Source organism: Ctenopharyngodon idella, chromosome 6 (genome assembly GCF_019924925.1).
Source record: "Ctenopharyngodon idella isolate HZGC_01 chromosome 6, HZGC01, whole genome shotgun sequence".
Classification (NCBI taxonomy): Eukaryota; Metazoa; Chordata; class Actinopteri; order Cypriniformes; family Xenocyprididae; genus Ctenopharyngodon; species Ctenopharyngodon idella.
This window is the reverse complement of record NC_067225.1, coordinates 2,277,581-2,299,982: the sequence shown is the minus strand read 5'-3', so window position 1 is coordinate 2,299,982 and position 22,402 is coordinate 2,277,581. Positions and strand designations below refer to the sequence as shown.

Genomic DNA, 22,402 nt, shown 5'->3' with positions numbered 1-22,402 from the left:
TCGAGTGCTGTACATGCTCATACTTTTCATGTTCATACTTTTCAGTTGGCCAAGATTTCTAAAAACTTGTGAATTTGTGAAAACTGTGGTTTCTAATTATTGTGATCCAACATTTGCCTAGCATTTCAGGATGAAAAGACAAACATTTCAGATGAAGGATAATCCACTTCTTACCTCCGAGACTGTGTTATGATCTATGACCTTATTATTTTTATTGTGAGTATTAGGCTTATCATTATTGATGATCACTATTGTTGTGCTATGATATTGTAATATTTACCATTATATAATCAGAGGAGAATAGAAAAGTTTATAAAAAGTGTCACTCCAAAGTACATTAGCAAAATATATAAATATGTATAGTACTTTTATGTTACATTCATACCCATTGTGCGAGCTGTCTCTTTAATACTGCGTGGTTTATATACATGCTGTTGCTGATTGGGCTGACATTTTTGACACACCCACCAAACAAGAGAAAACGTATCTCAAACCCGTTGCACACTGTTGCACACCGTTTCCAGGAAACATGTCGTTCAACCCGGAAACCGTAGCAAAACGTTGGGCACCGGTTTGAGCTTGAACATGCCCCTGTTGTGTTCGTTGTGTAGAAATGTTTGTCCTACCAATATAGTGATACATATGTGACTGTCAAAAGAATTAGGTGGAAGAACGTTTGTTCATAACTCTGAAAGAACCTTGCCAGAACGTTAATTAGCCAAAGATCTGAGAACATAGCTGGGTTATACTCTTAAAATTCAGGATTGCAGTTCTGCTAATATTGTTGCTCATTTATAATAAATCGCTTGTGTTTTTCCTAATTTGTAGGCTGTTTTGGATAAAAGTGCAGGACCTGCTCCAGGGCCCGAGTCCTGAGTTTGATTCACACTTGCAAACCCATTACATCTAATAGCTAAAGCTGCTGTGGAGAGGAAAAATGCTTTTGTTGTCTGTCAAATGACCAATTTGTATCCATGTAAAACATTTTACAGAAACGCAGAAGTTCAGTCATCATGTAGGCCTATTTTCCATCAACAGTTCTTCTGAGGAACTCGATGTGCAGGTGAGTAATGATACCACGTCCAATCAGCAGCTCGGAACTTTAGAATATTCTCATTCTGAAGATCTCATTGGTCAGTGTCATCGTGTAGGGAGGAGTTCACATCTCACACCACAACTGTGATGCGGCAGGAGGGCGTGTCTTGTGTGTTGTCATGATGATGATGATAAACTAGGATGTAATTGCAGATTTTGAGTCACTAGATTTTTTTTTTTTTTTTTTTAAATGACGTGCTCCAGTGTTTTCTAATATGCTCTTCTTGTCCAGTTTTGTATGAGTATTGTTTTTATTTTTAATAAGAAAACATGTACAAAACAATGTAATATTATCTAATTAAAATAGAACTAGTTTCCTGGAGCGGATGGTGTAATAAGTAGCACAGCGATCAATATTTTCACTGGGTCACTGTATGTGTGATGAATGTTTGGAGTTGCTGTTGGACACGAGACAATGAGGACATTTCATGTGCTTGTTACTGAATCCCATGAGATCAGATCATATTTCCTTCCCAAAGGCAAAGTCTAACAGGAACATTTAGGTTGTGTAGAAACACATTTATTCACACTTTACACATCAATTCTACAGTTTGCTGCGTGCATACACATTAAAAATCCTCATTTACATTTATATTCTTAATGTTTTCCTCACAATAAATGTCCATGTGCATTTTTTACACAGCGTGACAAACAGGATGATATTGTAAGGGATTAAATAGGACTGGTATTTTGTTGCCACTGAATAAATAAATAAAGTGTTTCTCTGTCAGTATAATTGGGAGAGAGAGTTAGAAAGTGTAATGATGAGATATCAGTGATAAAGTATCAATGGTAAATCACGACAAAAAATATTAAAACATAGCCTAACAATAATAAAAAATTATAACAAAATAATTATACAAAATATATGCTTTAGAAGTTTTTGTATACCTTAAAAGTTTCAAGTAAAAGTCTTAACGTCTATTTGAAAAGGTCTTAAGAACACTCTCTAATGTATGTGGTTTGATGTTGCCCTCTATCGGGGCTTCTCTGCACTCACGTGATCTCTGGCAATGTTTTACCTGGCGTTATGTGACGTCATCGCGCACCGTGCAGGAAAAGGAACTGAGGAGATCGTGATGAGTTCATAACTCTCCGCTTAATACTGGAATGTAACTAAACCTATTTTAAACAGGTTTAACCTTGTTTGACACTGATCCAAGTGATTTTATAAGCTTTCGAGGATGTCTGCGTCAGCTGTGTTCGTGCTGGATCTGAAGGGGAAGGTAATTATGAATTATAATCAACGACTTTGTTAGCAGATAAAAATTCACTTCATTTAAAAAAGTGTTAAACATCCGCGAGTCGCTGTTTATAATAATCTGAGCATTTATACAGCTGTTTGCTTCAAACGACTATAATAATATATCAGTCTTTAATGGAGACATAGTGGTTATGTAAAGTAATATGATAGTATTTAACCTCATTTGAAGATGTGCCCTACTCGAACTGCTTTAGAAAGAGTGAATGAGGTGTTACAGTACATGACATGAGCAGATGCAATTTCCTTCCCAAACAGGAAGGAGTATTAGTATTACAAATGAAAGAGTCTCTCTGCATTTGTCTTGTTGTGGATATGCAGATGACACTGCTCACTCAAGAAATGGGAAGATCATAAATGATTAAATTAAATGGTTGTACTTTGATGCAAATGTCACATTTCCCAATATGTCTTCCCATCAGGTGCTGATATGCCGCAACTACAAAGGCGATGTTGACATGTCCGAGATTGACCACTTCTTCAACCTGCTAATGCAACAGGAAGAGGAGGGGCTTGTTTGCCCTGTAATGTCACATGGCAGCGTCCACTTCCTCTGGATCAAGCACAGCAATCTGTACTGTATCCTTTACATGTGAAAGATAGTTATTCCAAATAACCAGTTCCATTTATATTGTGTTTTGTTGATATCTGTTGAATGTTCAATGCTGTTCAATTGTGTATCAGTTTCCAATGTTCCTGTTAAACTTAACCTGCTAATAAAATCAGTGGTGGCAACTACCAACAAGAACTCTAATGCGTCATTGGTGTACGCCTTTCTGTACAAGCTAGTGGAGGTGAGTCGATTGGGATCGCTGTTAGTGGTCGTTCATTAACTACCATGGTTAATTCTTCAGATTTTAAGTGAATGCACTGAATTTCATGCTAAGAAACAAACACTTCTCATGGTCTGTTCAGGTGTTCACTGAGTATTTCAAGGAGTTGGAGGAAGAGAGCATTCAGGATAACTTTGTTGTCGTGTACGAGCTGCTTGATGAGCTCATGGACTTTGGATTCCCACAGACAACGGACAGCAAGATTCTTCAAGAGTAAGACATATTTGCTTCATTCGATCATTGTTCATTTCCTGCAGATCTGTGACCCCCTGATGGTCTTCCTCTTAGGTACATCACACAGCAGGGTAACAAACTTGAGGTGGCCAAGACCAAAGTGCCCACTACGGTCACCAACGCCGTGTCCTGGAGATCAGAGGGCATTAAATACAAGAAGAACGAAGTTTTCATCGACGTAATTGAATCCATTAATGTGCTAGTGAGTTATATCATCTTCCTTGTATAGTACACTGCCCGGCCAAAAACAAAAGTCGCTGTCTGTATTTAAATAGGCAAATGCTTAAGAGTCTATGATTGGATCATTATTGCTGTGATTATTATGTTTCTAGCATGTTATATGTTTGGGAACAGTTCTTCTAACCCTAATTGATGGATTGTGTGGCTAATTTCTTAAACAATCATATAGGAAGATACATCATGGCCATATTCCAGGATGAAAAAGCCAAGATTTATTATCTCATATTGTGAAAGAATGGTTGGGAGGGAGCATGAAGAATCATTTTCACACATGAATGGGCACCTCTGTATGGAAGTTTGTTTCTGCCACTGAATAAAAAATTAAAAAGGTAATTGCAACTTTTTATCTCACAATTTTATATAAAGTCGCAGTTGTGTTATAAAGTCAGAATTGCAAGATATAAAGTCGCAATTGCATGTTATAAAGTCAGAATTGCGAGATATAAAGTCACAATTGCTTGTTATAAAGTAGGAATTGTGAGATATAAAGTCAAAATTGCGATATATATAAAGTCGCAATTGTGAGATATAAAGTCACAATTGCGTGTTATGAAGTCGCATTTGTGTGTTATAAAGTTGCAATTGCTTGTTATAAAGTAAGAATTGCAAGATATAAAGTCTCAATTGCATGTTATAAAGTCACAATTGTGTTATAAAGGCAGAAGTGTAAGATAAAGTCAGAATTGCAAGATATAAAGTCACAATTGCTTGTTATAAAGTCGCAATTACGTATTACAAAGTCAGAATTGCGAGATATAAAGTCACAATTGTTTGTTATAAAGTCAGAATTGTGAGATATAGGCCTAGTCCACATGTACATGAGTATTTTTTATAAACTGAGTTTTTCCTCCTTTCTTTTAAAAAAAAAAATCGTGTCCACACAAGCACGGTTTAAATATAATCACCATCCACATGAAAACGCAAAACACGCTATGAAGCGCTGTCATAAACCATGTTGGTCAATCAGAAGCCTGAAAAAGGTTTATTACCAGTTCTGTAGGCTAGCAACTTTGTCATAAGCATTTTATTATAATTATTATTATTATTATTATTATCAATGTCATAAACCAGAACAATGCAATGAGACATATTCATTCAAAGTAAAAAAAAAACATTGTCATAAGCAGTGACCTGCGTAATATTGCATTCTGATGCCTCTGTTCCGCAATATAATGGGAGAACTGTGCATGTATCTGTATACTTTATAAGCCCTGTTAGCACAGTTATTAGCAGCAATATTTTAGCTACGTCCGTCATTGCACAGACTCACCTTATGTAAAAAAAAAAAAAGGAGATAGCAGCACACAATCTGACGTCAAACAAAGAAGATAACAGCACGCACTCCGACATCTCTGGCCAAGAGATATGAGACCGGTGCAGCGCAGCTGATGCTCATTATCACTCGCACCGTTCTCTCACGGCTCTCGCCCCGCCCTGCTTGTCACATCGCAATTCTGTTATAAAGTCACAATTGCTTGTTATAAAGTAAGAATTGCGAGATATAAAGTCAGAATTGCGTGTGTTATAAGTCACATTTGTGTGTTATAAAGTTGTAATTGCATGTTATAAAATCAGAATTGTGAGATATAGTCGCAATTGCATGTTATAAAATTACAATTGCGTGTTATAAAGTTGCAATTGCAATTCTTACTTTATAACAAGTGAGATATAAAGTCGCAATTGCATGTTATGAAGTCACAATTGTGTGTTATAAAGGCAGAAGTGTAAGATAAAGTCAGAATTGCAAGATATAAAGTCGCAATTGCTTGTTATAAAGTTGCAACTGCATGTTATAACGTCAGATTTGCGAGATATAGTCGCAATTGCATGTTTTAAAGTCACAATTGTGTGCTATAAAGTCAGAAGTGTGAGATAAAGTTAGAATTGCAAGATATAAAGTCACAATTGCTTGTTATAAAGTTGCAACTGCATGTTATAACGTCAGAATTGCAAGATATAGTCGTAATTCCTTGTTATAAAGTCGCAATTGCTTGTTATAAAGTTGCAATTGCATGTTATAAAGTCAAAATTGCGTGTTATATAGTCGCAATTGCGTGTTATAAAGTTAGAATTGCGATTCTGAGAAAAAAGTCAGTATTTTTTCCCCCTCAGAATCACACAACTGAAAGAGAAAAAGTCAGAATTGCGAGGAAAAAAAGTCAGAATTGTGTGATATAAATTTGCAATTGCATGTTATAAAGTCACAATTGTGTGTTATAAAGGCAGAAGTGTAAGATAAAGTCAGAATTGCAAGATATAAAGTCGCAATTGCTTGTTATAAAGTCGCAATTACATATTATAAAGTCACAATACGTAATTGGTTTAATTGCGATTAATTGTGCAGCCCTACGCGACTGCGTGTTATAAAGTCACAGTTGTGTGTTATAAAGTCGCAATTGCGTGTTATAAAGTCAGAAGTGCGAGATATAGTCAGAATTGCAAGATATAAAGTCGCAATTGCTTGTTATAAAGTTGCAATTACGTGTTATAAAGTCAGAATTGCAAGATATAAAGTCAGAATTGTGAGATAAAATGTCGCAATTGCGTGTTATAAAGTCAGAATTGGAAGATATAAAGTCGCAATTGCAAGTTATAAAGTCAGAATTGCGAGATATAAAGTTGCAATCGCGTGTTATAAAGTCGCAATTGCGTGTTATAAAGTCAGAAATGCGAGACATAAAGTCAAAACTGCGAGATATAAATTCGCAATTCTGAGAAAAAAGTCTGCATTTTTTCCCCCTCAGAATCATGCAACTGAGAGAAAAAGTCAGAATTGCAAGATATAAAGTCGCAATTACGTGTTATAAAGTCAGAATTGCGAGATATAAAGTCGCAATTACTTGTTATAAAGTTGCAACTGCATGTTATAACGTCAGAATTGCGAGATATAGTCGCAATTGCTTGTTATAAAGTCACAATTGCTTGTTATAAAGTTGCAATTGCGTGTTATAAAGTCAGAATTGCGAGAGGTAAAGTTGCAACTGCATGTTATAAAGTCAGAAGTGCGAGATATAAAGTCGCAATTCTGAGAAAAAAGTCAGCATTTTTTCCCCCTCAGAATCACTCAACTGAGAGAGAAAAAGTCAGAATTGCAAGATATAAAGTCGCAATTGCGTGTTATAAAGTCACAATTGTGTGTTACAGTCAGAAGTGTGAGATATAAAGTCGCAATTCTGAGAAAAAAGTCATTATTTTTCCCCCTCAGAATCACACAACTGAGAGAAAAAAGTCAGAATTGCGAGAAAAAAAAGTCAGAATTGTGAGATATAAACTCGCAATTGCAACAGAATTACGAGATACAAACTCGCAATTGAAAGAAAAAAGTCAGAATGCCAAGAAAAAAAATAATTGTGAGATATAAACTCACAATTGCGAGCAAAAAATCAGAATTGCGAGTATATATGTTGCAATTCTTTCTTTATTTTAGAATAAAATTGTAGAATTGTAAGATAAAATTATCTTTTAAATTGTTTTAACAAGCTTCCATACCTCTTGAGTCCAGACCTTAAATTCATTGAAAGTCTTTGGGATGTGCTGGAGGAGACTTTACAGAGTGCTCACCTCTTGCATTGTCAATACAAGATCTTGGCCAAAAATGTATGCACCTCTTGATGGAAATAAATGTTGTGATGTTATTTCCATCAAGAGGTGCATCAATTTTTGGTGCCAATTCATATGTGAAAATGATTCTTCATGCTCCCTCCCAACCATTCTTTCACAATTTAATCCTGATGAATCTTGACATTGTCATCCTGGAATATGGCCATGATGTGTTTTCCTACATGGTTGTTTAAGAAATGAAAAGCTACACACTCCATCAATTAGGGTTAGAAGAACTGTTCCCAAACATATAACATGCTCGAAACATAAAAATTACTGCAATTATGATCCAATCATAGACTCTTAAGCAGTTGCCTATTTAAATCCAAACAGTGTATTTCAGCAGGTGTTTCACAGAGGAAGGTGTTTCATAATAACTGCTCCGTAGTGTTTAAAGATGTTTGTGTGTGTTTAGGTGAATGCTAACGGCAGTGTTATGAGCAGTGATATTGTGGGCAGCATCAAGCTGAAGACGATGCTCTCAGGAATGCCAGAGCTCAGGTTGGGCCTCAACGACCGCGTGCTGTTCGCCCTTACCGGCCGTAAGTATCAACCGTTTTTAAACACGCTGTTTGAATTTATTAGGAGTGTTGTGCAGGATGAGGTCAGTCCGGGAAATAACATGTTGTGTGTGTGCAGGAGACAAAGGGAAGACTGTTACCATGGAGGATGTGAAGTTTCATCAGTGTGTCCGTCTGTCGCGTTTCGAGAGTGACCGAACCATCTCCTTCATCCCACCTGACGGAGAGTCCGAGCTCATGTCATATCGTATCAACACACATGTAAGGCTCCTGCACCAGCCCATCAGTGTTTGGGATGGACAACTATATTGACTGACATGTTTGACTTAAATTGTCCTCTACGTACAATAGCAGCAAATTGAATAGGGTCTGAAGTCAATTCCCTTTTTTATTTTCTAGTTGTTCATGAGTAAAACCATAGTAACAATGAAGACTTAGCATCTGTAATTATTTCATTTTTATACTGTGCAACATTTTTGGACATTTCCGCCGCTTTTAACCTCTTAGATTTGGGTCTGTTTTTTGGTTTCAGTCGCCCACACACCTATTTCATCTTCCTTTATGGCTATGCAGTTTACCTATATTCTGCTATTTTTCATAAAGTGACTGAGAGAGTTTGATTGATAGAATAACCATTGTGCTTATGTTGTTGACTGTGGTTCTGTTCATACAGCACACACTTCCACCAAACTCACTCTCAAATTCTGTGTGACTCATAAAAATTTTAGGTAGACAGTTTATTAAAAGAGGCAATGCTGCAATATGTATTATGAAAAAGTGTTTTGACCTTGGATGCATGTAAAAATTTTGTAGTAGACCTTCAAAAAAAAATTAGAAACCTTTAAAATAGCATAATAGGGGAACTTTATACAATCCAACTTCTGGAGAACATCCATTACGCCATCTGGAGCACAATCATCATAGATGATCACATTTGCTGTGTGTAGTGTTACAAAAGTCTCTTTATTAATCTTATCAGTCTTTCGTCTGCAGGTAAAGCCACTCATTTGGATCGAGTCAGTTATCGAGAAGTTCTCTCACAGTCGGGTGGAGATCATGGTTAAGGTTTGTCAGCAAGACTTTCTTCATTGCACCACACTGGAGACATTTCAAGTCTAAATTTACAGAGCCACTTTTACAGCATTGTTCAGCATGTGTACACTGACTTTCCATGTGTCAATCCATTCTTTCTCTCTCTGTGTGTGTATTTCAGGCTAAAGGACAATTTAAAAAGCAGTCTGTAGCCAATAACGTTGAGATTCGTGTGCCTGTGCCGAGTGATGCAGACTCTCCCAAGTTTAAAACCAGCACAGGTCACGCTAAATACGTTCCTGAAAAGAACTGGGTGGTGTGGAGCATTAAATCCTTCCCAGTAAGGAACCAATTACTGATGTCTAGCTCTTCTGTCATAAGATGTTGTTTTATGAAGACCATTGTCATTTATTTACTTCAGACTCTCATACACTTTAAGATCTTTATTGAATCTGTAAAACTGAGCTCTTGTCTCTGTGTCCATTGGCAGGGTGGAAAGGAGTTTCTCATGCGAGCCCACTTCGGCCTGCCAAGTGTGGAAAATGATGAGAAAGAGGGAAAACCTCCGATCACCGTCAAGTTTGAGATCCCATATTTCACAGTGTCAGGCATACAGGTGTGTACATGACTTTACATGGGCATTTGCATATGTGTGTTTGCATTTTCTATCACTCTATTTACACTTGTATCAAGTGTTACATGTGCAGACATCCCACTTCTCCTGGAAGTTCTGGGAGTCTCCAGCATATTGATAGCAGCTCCCTGACATCCGCAAATTATATACAATATTCCGGAAATCGAGTGTGTCTGACAGAAGCCCTGTTTCCACCTGGTATTAAGATGTGTTTTCTTAAATATAATATAATATAATATAATATAATATAAAAATATTCTTTTGTAATGCAGTGTCTTTTAAGGAGGTGGGGTGGTGTCTGGTAAAGAGTTCTTGCAGGATGGGATGTCTGCTGTAAGATCCAATGTAAGACTTTGTGGTCAGTTATGGAACTCCTGTCTCAGCAAATGAAAAATTGGATTTTATTTGAAAGGTCTGATACATAAAGATCTTTGAGAAGAGCTCTAGATTCTCATTGGTCGCTGGCGCAGTTACCACAGCGATACTCTAGCAATGCCTAGCAATCAGCACTACTCCCTTTTGACCAATTATGGCAGCTGTGTTGGCAAGTGGTCTCTGATTGGTGGAGGTGTGCTCGTCATCATGCAACCCACGAATAATATAATATAATGTAATGTAATGTAATGTGCCGGTATACAGTAAAACGATATATCACGAATCCATGTGTATGTGTATTGCTTTATTGTATTTATATGTTCAGTTCTTTTTGTTACAAAAAGAAAGTTAAAAGTTATTGAACCTGTTATAGTATGACAAACTTTTTTTGCAACTTATTTCAATATTAAGCTTTTATTACGGTATAAGGTATTATCATAAGCAATTATCGCAACATGAAAATTTGATACCGTCACATACTATAATATAATATCATATAATATTCTGCTGTAATGCAATGTCCTTTAGGGTGGTGGGTTGGTGGTGGGTTTGTGCCATCTCCCAGAAAAGAGTTTTAGCAGGATGGGATGTCGGCATGTGTTCTTTAAACACGGTCTGTTTAAGATCTAATGTAAGACTTTATGATCAGTTATGGAACTCATGTCTCAGCAAATGAAAAATTGGATTTTATTTGACAGGTACGATACATGAAGATCATTGAGAAGAGTGGCTATCAGGCTCTGCCGTGGGTTCGCTACATCACACAGAGCGGAGGTGAGCAAGTGGTTTTGCATATTTTTAACAAAGAAGTTTTTTTTTTTATGATTTATTTATTATTTTAGTAGGCTTTCTTATTCACGCAAACAAGCAACAATATAAAACATACATAAGCTCAAGCATTTGTACAAAAAACATTAACAGACATGCACAAAACAAAATTAAATGAATAAACATAATATTAATATATTAATAATATTATATTATATATTATATAATATATATTATATAATATTATATAAACATGCATAGAAAAGGGGCTATATCCATCAGGTTCCGCTAAAAAACCCTGTTATTGTTTCTGTGACCATTTGTGTAATTATTTTCCTGCCTTGCCAAATAATTGCACTAAAAAAATAAATAAATAAAAAATAACTGAAAATTCTTACACTTAGAATACTTTATATTTATCATCCTATAAAGCAGGTTTTTAAAAAGAGTGTGTGTTTGGTAATGGAGCAGATGTCAAAAGGATTATTGATGTATTATCATGTATTTATATTTGTTTATGCTTTCAGATTACCAGCTCAGGACAAACAACTAATGGACACTGCAGACACATGACTCGGACTAAGAATTGCACATCAAATTATTATTTTTCTGGAAGAAAAAGACGTTTATGTAATGTTTATGTCTGTTATTAGTCGATTTTGTCCTGTCAGAATTTCATTAGAAAAAAGATTTGACGCTGAATGTAAACATACCAAACATTTCAGTCACAATGTATTTTCACAAGTGCTTTTTGCACCAAATCATGGAATATGTTGTCAATCATTTTTATTTGCCCTGATATTGCAATAAATTTAATATATTTGTCTTGAAATCACTGATGTATACCTAAATGTGGTGACCGTTCTTGATGACATGCTATTACTGGGTCTTGTGTACTGTCACGAAGGCCCGCTCTTTTCCATACACCCTCACTCAGTGTGAATGAACGCAACAGTTTACAAATAAACCTTCTCAAATTGCCCGCCTTCTGCGCTCTAGGTTCTCATTGGTCGCTGGCGCAGTTACCACGGCGATACTGTAGCAACGCCTATCAGCACTCCTCCCTTTTGTCCAATTATGGCAGCCGTGTTGGCGTGTGTGGCTTTTGATTGGTGGAAGTGTGTTCGTCGTCATGCAGCACTGTTGCCGATCAAGCGCGCAATGTAAAGGCGCAACCGCGAACAGAGCATATATATATATGTGATTGTTTTGACGTATTTGTGTAAACAGATAAACAGCCAACGGTCACTCATCTACAAACAGCAACGGAGAGGTAAGCGCTTTAAAAGCTGTTCATACGTTCATGTTAATGTTTCTTGGTGCCGTTTAACCAGTTCTTCTGAGAGACTCGCGTTAATGTTCCGCACCACTGAATTATTTTCTCGCATTTATATCACATCGGATCTTATGTGATTGGTTCATGTCTGTCCAGGTGTTTCAGATGATGGTTCTTGACGGGTTCGGCTGCGGAAAGAGTCTCAGCGCGGCGGCGGCTCAGGGGAATGTGGCCGCGGTTCGGCGGATTCTTCAGGATCACCGGGTCGAACCGGACACGCTCAATGAGTTCGGGAAAACCGCACTGCAGGTGAATTGATCATTTACAGCATTAAAATACACATTCTTTTTAAAGTGCTATTTCTTTCGCTTTCCTTTCCGCCGTCATCATCTGACTGCGATGATGTCATGATACCGCTGTCATTCATTATCTGCAGCTACATTTTTATGTTTATTTACTTTTCTGCTGAGCAATACTATAATCGAATTAATTCAGAAAATACATCAAAAAGTAAAACTACACATAAAAGTATAAAAAATAGCTAATAATGTAACAAAAATTCTAAATATCTGCCTTATTTCAACAGTCCAATATCAAAAGGAAAGGTAGAACTGGCATATCGTTTTGTCTTTACTTTAACTGAGGTCAGATTATTTTGCTTCCTAAGAAGCCGTCCAGTTTTTTTCACCACTCGTTATCAGCTATAAAGCACACGGTTGCACTTTATTTTACAGTATGTGCACTTTCAATGTACTTACAGTGTACTTACCCACAAAAGTAGTAGAGTAGTGTAAGGTACATGGGTTAAGTTAAGGTTTAGGATAGGTTCAGGGCTAGTACCTAGTTATTACCCAGTTAGTGTCATTACCACAATAAGTACATAGTATGTTCATGCAAAACAGAACTGTAAAATAAAGTGCTACCAAGCACACAATGAGATGTTTGGTGTGCTGTAGGTGATGATGATGGGCTCCACCAATGTGGCGTGCGTGTTGCTGGACCACGGCGCTGACCCCAACGTCCAGGACCGCTGCGGTGTGACCCCCACACATGATGCAGCCCGCACGGGTTTCCTGGACACAGTGCGAGTTCTGGTGGACTACGGCGCCTCTGTCAATGTCCCTGACCACAGCGGCGCTTTGCCCATCCACATCGCCATCCGCGAGGGCAACTGGGACGTGGTGGAGTACCTGGCCCCGCTGTCAAACCTGGGGCACCAGGACAACCAAGGGGCCAACGCATTAGATGTGGCCCGGGACGCATGCGCTCTGGAGATGGTGGAGCTGTTAGAGCGCCTGATGGCAAGCAGTTCGAACTGAAGAACTATACGGTTTGATTCACGTGTGTGGGAGCCCGCCCTCAGTGCTCATTAGCAGGTTGTAATTTATATTAATATGTTGGATGTTGAGATATATGTTTCCATAGTTGGTAGTTGAACTCATAATATTAGCTGGAATATGTAGCACCAGTTTTGCACAAAGCAAATCCCTGCACTGGATTCAAGAGAACTGCTCTCCTTCAGTCACGTGTGGGTTTGCCACGCACACATGTAAATAACTTTCTTTGGTATTTTGCAAAATATTTCTGTGCAGAAACTTGAACTGTTAATATTTTTTATTCTTGTGAAATTATTTCCTGCCATCCGTGCACTGATGAATTCTCGTTTTGTGTGTAAGTTTGGTTGGTGTTAACATCTGTAAATAACATTGTATGAATTTATTTGACTTATTTATTGAAGAATTGTATATTAACGTTATGTTTACTGTGGTATTTCAAATGTTATTTATTAAGGTGTTTAATAAACTTAAAACTCACTTTGTCTGAATTGTGATCATATTTTTCCAACAGATTTTTTTCCAAGAACATGAACAAAAAACAAATATAAATACATTAAAACAAACACTGGGCAAGTGCTAGGTCATGTTATGTATCTTTATTTTACATTAATATCTTTATTAATGAGGTGACTTATTGGAGCAGTTCAAGAACATACTCAAACAATCATTTGTATATTATCACTGACTACAGATATACTGTAAAATGTGATGAATTCATGTGACGAGTTTCACTATGTTCCTGCATGAGTTTAGTGTTAACTTCATATCATCTCCGAAGGTGTGTCTAGTGTCTGTATGTGCTCAAGGTGACCCTGTACGGGCACAATTACCCAACACAGGAATGTGTGTGACTGTACAAGGCAAACATTGTGCTTTCACAGAGCTTTGCTTTGAACAGACAGTCCGTTTTTCTGGGGGGTTTACAACTCAGAGAGGACGCAGACACAATGGCGGTTTTGTCTGCTCACTGCATTCAAGCCAAAATCTCAGGACACCTCTTACATCCAGCAGAAAAGCTTTCACTGTATCTGCTGCATAATATAAAGGGGCAGTTTGGGTAGTTTGTCATTTTAATGAGCAATTCTCTGTAATGCAATTACTGCTTGAAGTCTGATAAGGAAAAGAACAATAGTTGATTAAACAAACAATTGTTGCTTATGCTTAACTTCATCAATCATGGCAAAAGGAGAGCTGTCAGTCATAAAGCAGTAAGTGTTTGAGATCATTGAACAAAGTCCATATTCTAGCGTACGTGAGTAAATCATCTTCAGGAATAACTGTGGGGATTGAAGCCTTTAACTTTAACTAATGGGTTTTAAATCAACTGGTTCTCAGCAGTGGTTGACTTGTGCCGTCCCCTTAAATCACAGTTTATTTTTCTCTAACACTGGAGGCCTGATGACCTGAAGCTTCAACTTTATTTTCTTGTAGATTAAATTAACTTACAATTTTAGGGGGGCTTTTATTCACTTCAGGTTTTTGGAGGCAGTGTCAAAGACATTGTACAGTACAAAGACATTGACCTGCAGCACAATAAATATTACATTTTAGCATCACTAGTTCCTCAACCCATACACAAACCCACTTTTCTTGATACTGAGTGCACTTATTCCAAACTCAGTTGTCTTTTGTATCATGCAGTTTGACGCATCAGTTCATCTTTCTTCTAAAGTACACTACATAGACGTCTCAAAATCAACACGTTCTACCACAACATAAACATTCATCATACACAACAAAAACACTTTATTATTTATACACAATAACCTTTTAAGACACCAAATTCTGGCAGCTTGTGATTTTTAAATTATATTTATATTTTTTGGCAAAAGAAATTCTTTGCAAAACAAGAATGACAACTCTTTATTGTAATAGAGAAAGTCCAATGTACACAAAAATAAAACCTTACAATCTAATACTGTACAATAAAAACAAGTGTTTACATATCCATAGAACATATTCATCTGTAAACATACTGAAGAGATTGGCATATATATGAAAATCTACTCCGTATACCGTATGTCCATTTGTCCAGACATCCACCATTTTGCTATTAAGAAAAGTAATGCAGCTTTTCAGTAGTGAAATTATTTTGCTGATTTCATGAATGTTGCTGAATACGGTCATCGAATGAATTTGTATCGAAGAATAGACTAAATGATCCACAGTAATACTGCCTATCTGAAGATTTTTGAAAACGTGTAAATAACCCTAACTGATGAATAGAGACTTCTTTTGATTCTCTCCATTCCAGAATGAGAAAAAAACCCAAGGTAAATGAAGTCAGTGCAGTTCTTTCTTCACACCCTCACATACTGATTACAACTAATCTGCCAGTAGAGGGAGCCACTGACACATCAGCTAATTGGCTCAAAGTTTGGCTGGTTAGTTTAAAATTATTTGCTTATTCTGACAATTTTTTGCAAGTAACATTCATTTACAACTATTACATTATATTGCTTTGGAGGCTCTTAAATGTGCTGACATCGATGTTACTAGTGAAATGTTTGGGACTGTGTGCGCGTTCTTGTGGTGTCATCAGCCAATCAGTGTTGTCATGACATAATTTCCTTGTCACATGACATTTACAGCTCAGGTGGTTGGCTGAACTGAATGCGAATGAGCAGCGATTTCTAATCGTGTACTTCATGAAATGAAAAGGAATGTTAACACAGCTTTGTCCAGATATACAGATAAAGCTCAACACACACCTGTGGAAATTTCCACTTGCTCAGCCACACCTACCATCAGGAAACAACACACAGAAGCTTTATTGTTAACAATTGCACTGTGTTGTTATGAAGAAAAGCTGCATTTATTTCTAATCAGATCTATTCAGGTGTTACTGTTTAAACACCTGAGTGAACTTATTTCAATAGATAACCTTGAGCTTAAATAGTATTGAAAAAACAAAAACTAGAAATACAGAAACAACTCAGGTTAAAGGGACACACAGCACTGGGATCATGTGCATCTCCATATGAACAATGATTCTCTTCTGTAGCAGCTGTAGATCAGTGACCTCTAGTGCGTTCATGGCCTCCTCAAGTACATTCCCTCTATGGGAAAGAGGCCACAGCTGCTCAAAACATCAGGAGTAATCAACTACGACTAATCTCATTTACATCACATCTATTCTCCTTGCCAGAGTACCATATTAGTAAAGTACTTGAAAATTGGACAAAAATTATTGATTTAAAAATGTTGATTGTGCGTATAGAAACATATTTTATGTTTATCACAAAATATGCATATACATACAAATATTTACGTAGTTCGAGAGCATAGGGAGACTGACTACATTACATCATTTCATGGGAGTGGGCGGCACAATTTGCTTGTCGTGATACACTAATTGGTGAAAATTTCTTTGTGGAATCATGCGTAATGTAATGGGTAAAAAATAGCTCTATTATTGTTAACACTGTGTCTGCACATGAACATACTAATAATTTTTGAGAGATTTTCATGTTAGATCAGGGGTGCTCAATTTTGGAGAACTTTCCTGCAAAGTTCAGCTACAACCCTAATCAAACACACGTGAACCAGCTAATTAAAATATTCATAAACTTCATAGGTGTGTTGGAACTCTGAAGTCTCCAGGGTAAAGGACTTAGGCTGCATCCGAAATTGCATACTTCCCTACTATATATTAGGAAAAACAGTATGTGATAAAAGAAATATTCCTGAATTTATAGTATAAAGAGTAGTCAAAAGTACCCAGATGACCTACTACTTCCACGGGCCATGGGGATTTGTGAATGGCAGTGAAGAGACGTAACTGACACTGGTAGGTCACATGATAATGACATAATGGCGAATGTAGTACATCCGAATTACATTCATACTACACACATTCATACTATATAGAACATATGTTGAATGAATAACCTTTATAAAATTCATACACTACATGGTTGAGTACATAGTGCATAATTACATAGTGTATAAGTGCATAGTGTATAGTGCATAATTTGGCACACAACTCCAGTCTATTGAGTCTGTCAGATGAAAGTTCATTGCTTCACGCCATAAACACAGTGACTATCACAGGACCCAACTTATGTGTGTACTTCGAATTGTGCTTGTATAACTCACGAAAAGGAACGTAATATCTGTAATCAGTGAACATCGAGTTTTGATCATTGCTCATATCATCGATGTCAAAGAACTCAGTCAATCAGTTGCCTCAAATTTAAGTAAACAATCTCCAAAATTAAGTAAGCATAACTTAAAATTATCATTTTTTTTTCTACATAAACATGTTAATTGCAATTTAATTAAATTGTTGACTAACCTAACTTACAATTTGATTTCATAAACAAAATTTTAACTCATATCTTTTACAAGCTAGCAATAGCACAGTTGCATGTGCTAATATAACTAGCAAAGAGACTATCACTATACATTTGCATGTACAATATACATAGTCTTAAAAAAAATGCAATCCATCCTCGACCACAGGCTCTACTGTTCACCACAATGGTAACATTTAAAACTGCAACATAACATAAACCCTACAAGTCCCAACATAACAGAAGATTAAATACTGACACATCTTGCCTTATATTAATGCAAAACACACAAAATAACACTATTTCAACATTTATTCTCCTTATGCAGTCTGACGCAAGGCATGCCGGGAACTAAAAACTCATTCAGTTTAAGATCAGCTTAATATAATCAGTTATTGAGTTCACTTTTTTCTATTAAGTACAAGGAACTTTCAGTCGTTTTTGAGTGAAATTAACTAATTTAATTTGGTTAATTTCTCTGAAATTAAATTCGGGTTCACAGTGTATGATTTATTCAAAGCATACTGCATTAAAATGTGAATGGCATGTGAATGTCTGAATAGCAGTGATTATCTGTGCTTCAATCTGTCTTTCACGTCTGGAGGTAGCAGGTCCATCAGACTGTCTTCCGCTATCAGAGCAGTCAGTTTCAGCGAGGGACAGTCGGCGATTTCTGCAGGCAGAGAATCCAGCCTGTTTCCCTTCAGCTCAAGCCGAACCAGCTGAGCCAGATTCCCAATCCGTGGAGACAAGGTGGAAATGCTGTTATTTCCCAACGCTAGGACTTTCAGCCTCTTGCAAGAGAACAGCTCTTCAGGGAGACTCTCCAGAGAATTAAAGGCCACCGAGAGGAACTGCAGACACTGTAGGACGCCGATCTCAGAGGGCAGGGATGTCAGCTGGTTGTGGGAGAGGTCCAGATGTCGGAGTTTGGTACAGTAACACAGGCGCAGTGGAAGCGTGCGGATCTTGTTCCAACTGGCGTCCAGCATCTCCAGGGCGCGGAGTTTGCTGACGTGCTCTGGGATGTAGGAAATGTCATTGTGCCAGAGTTTGAGGGTCGTCAAACGGCGGCAGTGTTGCAAACTCAAGATTTCTTCTACGGTGGTAAGCCGGTTCTCTCTAAGGTCCAGCTCCTGCAGGTGGGAAAGGCTGAAGACTGCGCTGGGGATTCGCTCAAGACCACAGCCTGTCAGATCCAGAGCGGCCAGGTTAACCAGCTTCTTCAGGCTGTTGAAAACCTGAAGCCTGGTCCCCTCGTTGTGAACGCACAGTCGCAAGAGCTGATTCGAAACGTCCACAATACTGGGCGGTATCTTGGTCAGTTTACTACGTAACGTCAGCACACGCAGATTTTTAAGCTCACGTAAAGTGTCCAGGGACGGATTGCGAGAGAGCTCGTTGTTTAGAGGGCCGCTCAGGTGAAGCTCTTCCAGGTTCTGTAAGGTGTACATCCACAGAGGCACTTGGTCCGGTCCCTCAAAGGTCAGACGTAGAACTTTCAGGTTCTCGCGCAGATGATTGAGAGCCGCTAGCTGGAGCTTGGCCGGACTGTGGATCAACGCGATCTCCTGTAAGGCTGTGAGCTGCGTTACGCTTCCAGTGACCGTGACATTGCTTATCAGTTCCAGTTTGAGTGACTCCACTTCCGAAACCTCAAAGACAGTGTCCGGTAACCCTGGCAGCATGAACAAGTGGAGCTCCAACCTCTCGCTCGCATTGCGCGCCAGCCGAGCGCGGAGTTTATTGGCCGTCCACTCGTTGTTGAGGTTCATCTGCCTCAAGCGGCATTCGCTCACCTCAGAAAGGAAGACGGCAAAGCGTTTGGAGTACAAAGCATCGTACTGGTCACTGAGGTGCAGGAGAAATGCAAAATCATTTTTAACATCCGGGATGTCGTTAATTCCGGTCTCCAAGCGGACCGCCTCAAAGGAATACTCTTTAAGTGGTCGATGAAACAGCCAATAAAGTGAATAGATACACAGCAGTCCATACACCCCGACGAAGCATATGTAACAATATGCTAATTTGGAGAACAGATGTGCTTTATTGTAGTTACAGCAGAACGCCCCAAACCCCGTCAAATCTGGAGGCACCGAGCACATCACGACAATCTGGATATTTGGAACCAACACAATGCTATAAACAGTGATGAGAACAAATTTGAAGACTTTCAGCACCGTCTGTAGCACGTACATGAGGTAAAGAAGATCTGCTTCCTCAACATGTGTCCGAAACTTCTTGACTTTTTCAAACAGTGCCTTGGCTTGCTCGCCTTCTTTTTTATCCAAGAGTGACGCAGCTGACTCTGCCGATTTCTGGTCCTTCACGGAAGATCGGATCAGAGACACCATGTCGTCGTCGTTGTCTGTGGCTGATTTGGTCATTGTATTCTTTCTCCAAATGACCATTCTCTCTTCTCGCCTTTCCTCGGACACTTCGCTGATGGCTCTTGTGGTCCAGGGTGAGTCGAAGCATTTCCCCAGTATGATTACAAACAGCTCGATCTTGGACGACGTCCCTGGGAACTTGAACCAGAAGCTGCTGGCCACCATAAAAATCATGCTGTGGATGACCACAAGGTAAGGGAAGTACTTGCCATACCAGTGCACGGCACGTTCGTAGCAGAAGTGGTTGACAAACTCATACTGGTGGATATCGAGGCCGTTCTTCCTTCCGAACACCTCCACGATGTTCGGACTGAGATGTTTGGTGATGGCGAATTCCCACAGACTCTCATTCTCTTTGTGCTGCCTTAGGTGACTGCAGTCCCTGTCTCCACCAGAGAGATCTGTGAATCGGTTTGGCAGGCAAGATATCTTGTCTTGTGTCAGCTGAGGAGAGATGAAGATTGTCTAAGCTTCAATGATGATAAATGAAACACTAAAATCATGAACATTTAAACATGTTTGTGGTGAATACAGTTGGCGGCAAATTAAAGGAACAATGAAAGATCAGTATCAACAGGAGCTTGATGGTAAACACACCACACAGGCATTTTATCTAATCAGCTAACGCTCTTGCCTAATCACTTCTCTTTATTGCACACACTCCTGATAAGAAGCTTCGTGCCCATTCACGTGCCACCTCTGATTTTTGAGCCAAGTGGATTTTTAATGCAGCTTCACAAAAGCAGAACAACTGAATATATTTATCCTATGATAATGAAGTTCCACCACTTTTGCAGGTAAAAATATCAGTGCTACCAACAGTGTCCATCCAAAATTTTACAAAAGATTAATCTGTCAACAACACCACTGAAGTGTAAACATAACACATAAAAAAATTTTTACTTTTCAAAGGAATAGTTCACCCCAAAATAAGCCATATGCCTTCATGCAGCATTTGAGAGTATAATCGAAAATAATATTAAGTTAAAAACTAACTAAATTTCAGTCTGTTCCTCATGATTCACATGGGTGAATGTTATTATTCTTTTATGATACCATGATGGTGTTTGTTTTGGAGTCTGGCAGTAAAAATCACTGTTCACTATCAATGAATGAAAAAAGGAGCTCAAAGATTCTTCAAAACAGTTATTTTTGTATTTAAGGCAAGGGAGAAAATCATACAGAAAATGACATGAAGGTGAGTAAATGATGACAATTTTCATTTTGATGTGAACTTTCTTTTCAGACAGTGAATAATGGTATAAATACACGGAAAGTTTGAATCATATCTGAACTCTTAGTAAGTCTGACATAACTATATCACATGGAAGCTTGCTTCAGCTACGGAATAAAAATAAAAAAGTAATTGCGACATTTTTTCAGAATTGTGAAAATATTTTCAGAACTCCTATTGCAAGAAAAAAGTTGCGAGATAAAATGTCGCAATTACTATTTTTTTTTTATTCCGTGGAGGATTAAGCTTCCATGGTATTATGATGACACATGGGGAGAGCTGAAGATGTCCTACCTGAACCGTGCAGCCAAACACTCCTATCATGAGCATAGCGATACCCAGATACTCAGACAGGACGTCCCACCAGGGCTTCAGAACCCTGAACTGCGGGTTCTGTTCTGACGTAATGTTCCGGAACTCATTCACAGGAATCATTTTCACACCTGGCACAGGTGAAAAAGGGATTAAGTCCTGGTTGTTAGGAAAAATAATTATAATACTGTTAAAATAATGAAGTTGAGCAAACATGATTAGTCACATATAATGAACGTTTACACTAGTTTATCAGTCTTTAAAGGATTCTCAGCTTTGTTACTGAATTTAGGACCAGTTTTAAAGCTTCTGCACTACACTTCTCTAACAGTTTCTATCAGTCATCATCTCAGAAAACAAGCTGTAAACTATGCAATTGCCTCTCAATTTTGATTGTGACTTTACCATTTCAATCACAGTCTGAGTTTGACAATGACGTTAGTAATAAAAACTGCCGATCTCAGGTGAGGACACATGTTCGCCTTCCAGTAGGCTACTATAGGTAGTTTCGTTTGCCAATTTAAAATGAAAACAACTCACCTGCGCTTACGAAGCGAAAAGCGTAAATTTCTCAGCACAAGCACGAGCGTGTTTCCATCTCTAGAGGTTCAAATCTGAAATCAGACTCTGTCCTCCAACTAAATGACTTTCAACAGCACAAGTTTCAGAGGGTTTGACGGCGGCCGAGTCCACTCCAAGCGCCTCCCAGAGCAAGTTTAATCATGAGAACCAAATGAGTCAGAGATGAGACAGCCTGTCAACAGCAACAGTCATTATACTTTATATTAACAACCCTACAATAGATTAATATTCAGCATTCATATTTCATTGTCACTTTTTGATTGACATTCCGTTGTGAAATGTATACAGCGCGCGCGAACAGTGATCAAATTAAACTAGCAACTTAAAACGGCGCTAAACTCAAATCTACCCACATACAAGTTTGGCACCAAATGTACTCACTA

General features: G+C 38.1%; 3 protein-coding genes across 4 annotated transcripts; 2 read left to right on the top strand and 1 right to left on the bottom strand.

Moving 5' to 3' along the window:
- The first annotated feature begins 2,131 nt into the window (after positions 1 to 2,131).
- Positions 2,132 to 11,425, top strand: ap1m2 (adaptor related protein complex 1 subunit mu 2). The gene is made up of 12 exons (XM_051897950.1): positions 2,132 to 2,321; positions 2,779 to 2,935; positions 3,083 to 3,150; positions 3,272 to 3,402; positions 3,478 to 3,625; positions 7,679 to 7,805; positions 7,903 to 8,045; positions 8,778 to 8,849; positions 8,998 to 9,156; positions 9,307 to 9,432; positions 10,524 to 10,599; positions 11,121 to 11,425. The coding sequence occupies exons 1-12, from the start codon at positions 2,280 to 2,282 to the stop codon at positions 11,144 to 11,146; spliced, it is 1,275 nt and encodes a 424-aa protein (XP_051753910.1). The 5' UTR covers positions 2,132 to 2,279; the 3' UTR covers positions 11,147 to 11,425.
- Positions 11,426 to 11,561: 136 nt separating this feature from the next.
- Positions 11,562 to 13,694, top strand: cdkn2d (cyclin-dependent kinase inhibitor 2D (p19, inhibits CDK4)). The gene is made up of 3 exons (XM_051897951.1): positions 11,562 to 11,866; positions 12,026 to 12,178; positions 12,826 to 13,694. The coding sequence occupies exons 2-3, from the start codon at positions 12,035 to 12,037 to the stop codon at positions 13,186 to 13,188; spliced, it is 507 nt and encodes a 168-aa protein (XP_051753911.1). The 5' UTR covers positions 11,562 to 11,866; positions 12,026 to 12,034; the 3' UTR covers positions 13,189 to 13,694.
- A 3,386-nt stretch (positions 13,695 to 17,080) lies between these two features.
- Positions 17,081 to 22,221, bottom strand: si:zfos-323e3.4 (volume-regulated anion channel subunit LRRC8E). Of its 2 annotated transcripts, none has more exons than XM_051896875.1 (3): positions 21,978 to 22,221; positions 21,420 to 21,596; positions 17,081 to 20,335 (listed from the first exon to the last, which is right to left on the bottom strand). In XM_051896875.1, exons 2-3 carry the CDS (start codon positions 21,558 to 21,560, stop codon positions 18,071 to 18,073), a joined length of 2,406 nt encoding a protein of 801 aa, XP_051752835.1. In that variant the 5' UTR covers positions 21,561 to 21,596; positions 21,978 to 22,221; the 3' UTR covers positions 17,081 to 18,070. The 2 variants fall into 2 exon arrangements, with proteins under 2 accessions (XP_051752835.1, XP_051752834.1); XM_051896874.1 differs by having other exon boundaries at positions 21,420 to 21,568.
- Between the last annotated feature and the right edge of the window lie 181 nt (positions 22,222 to 22,402).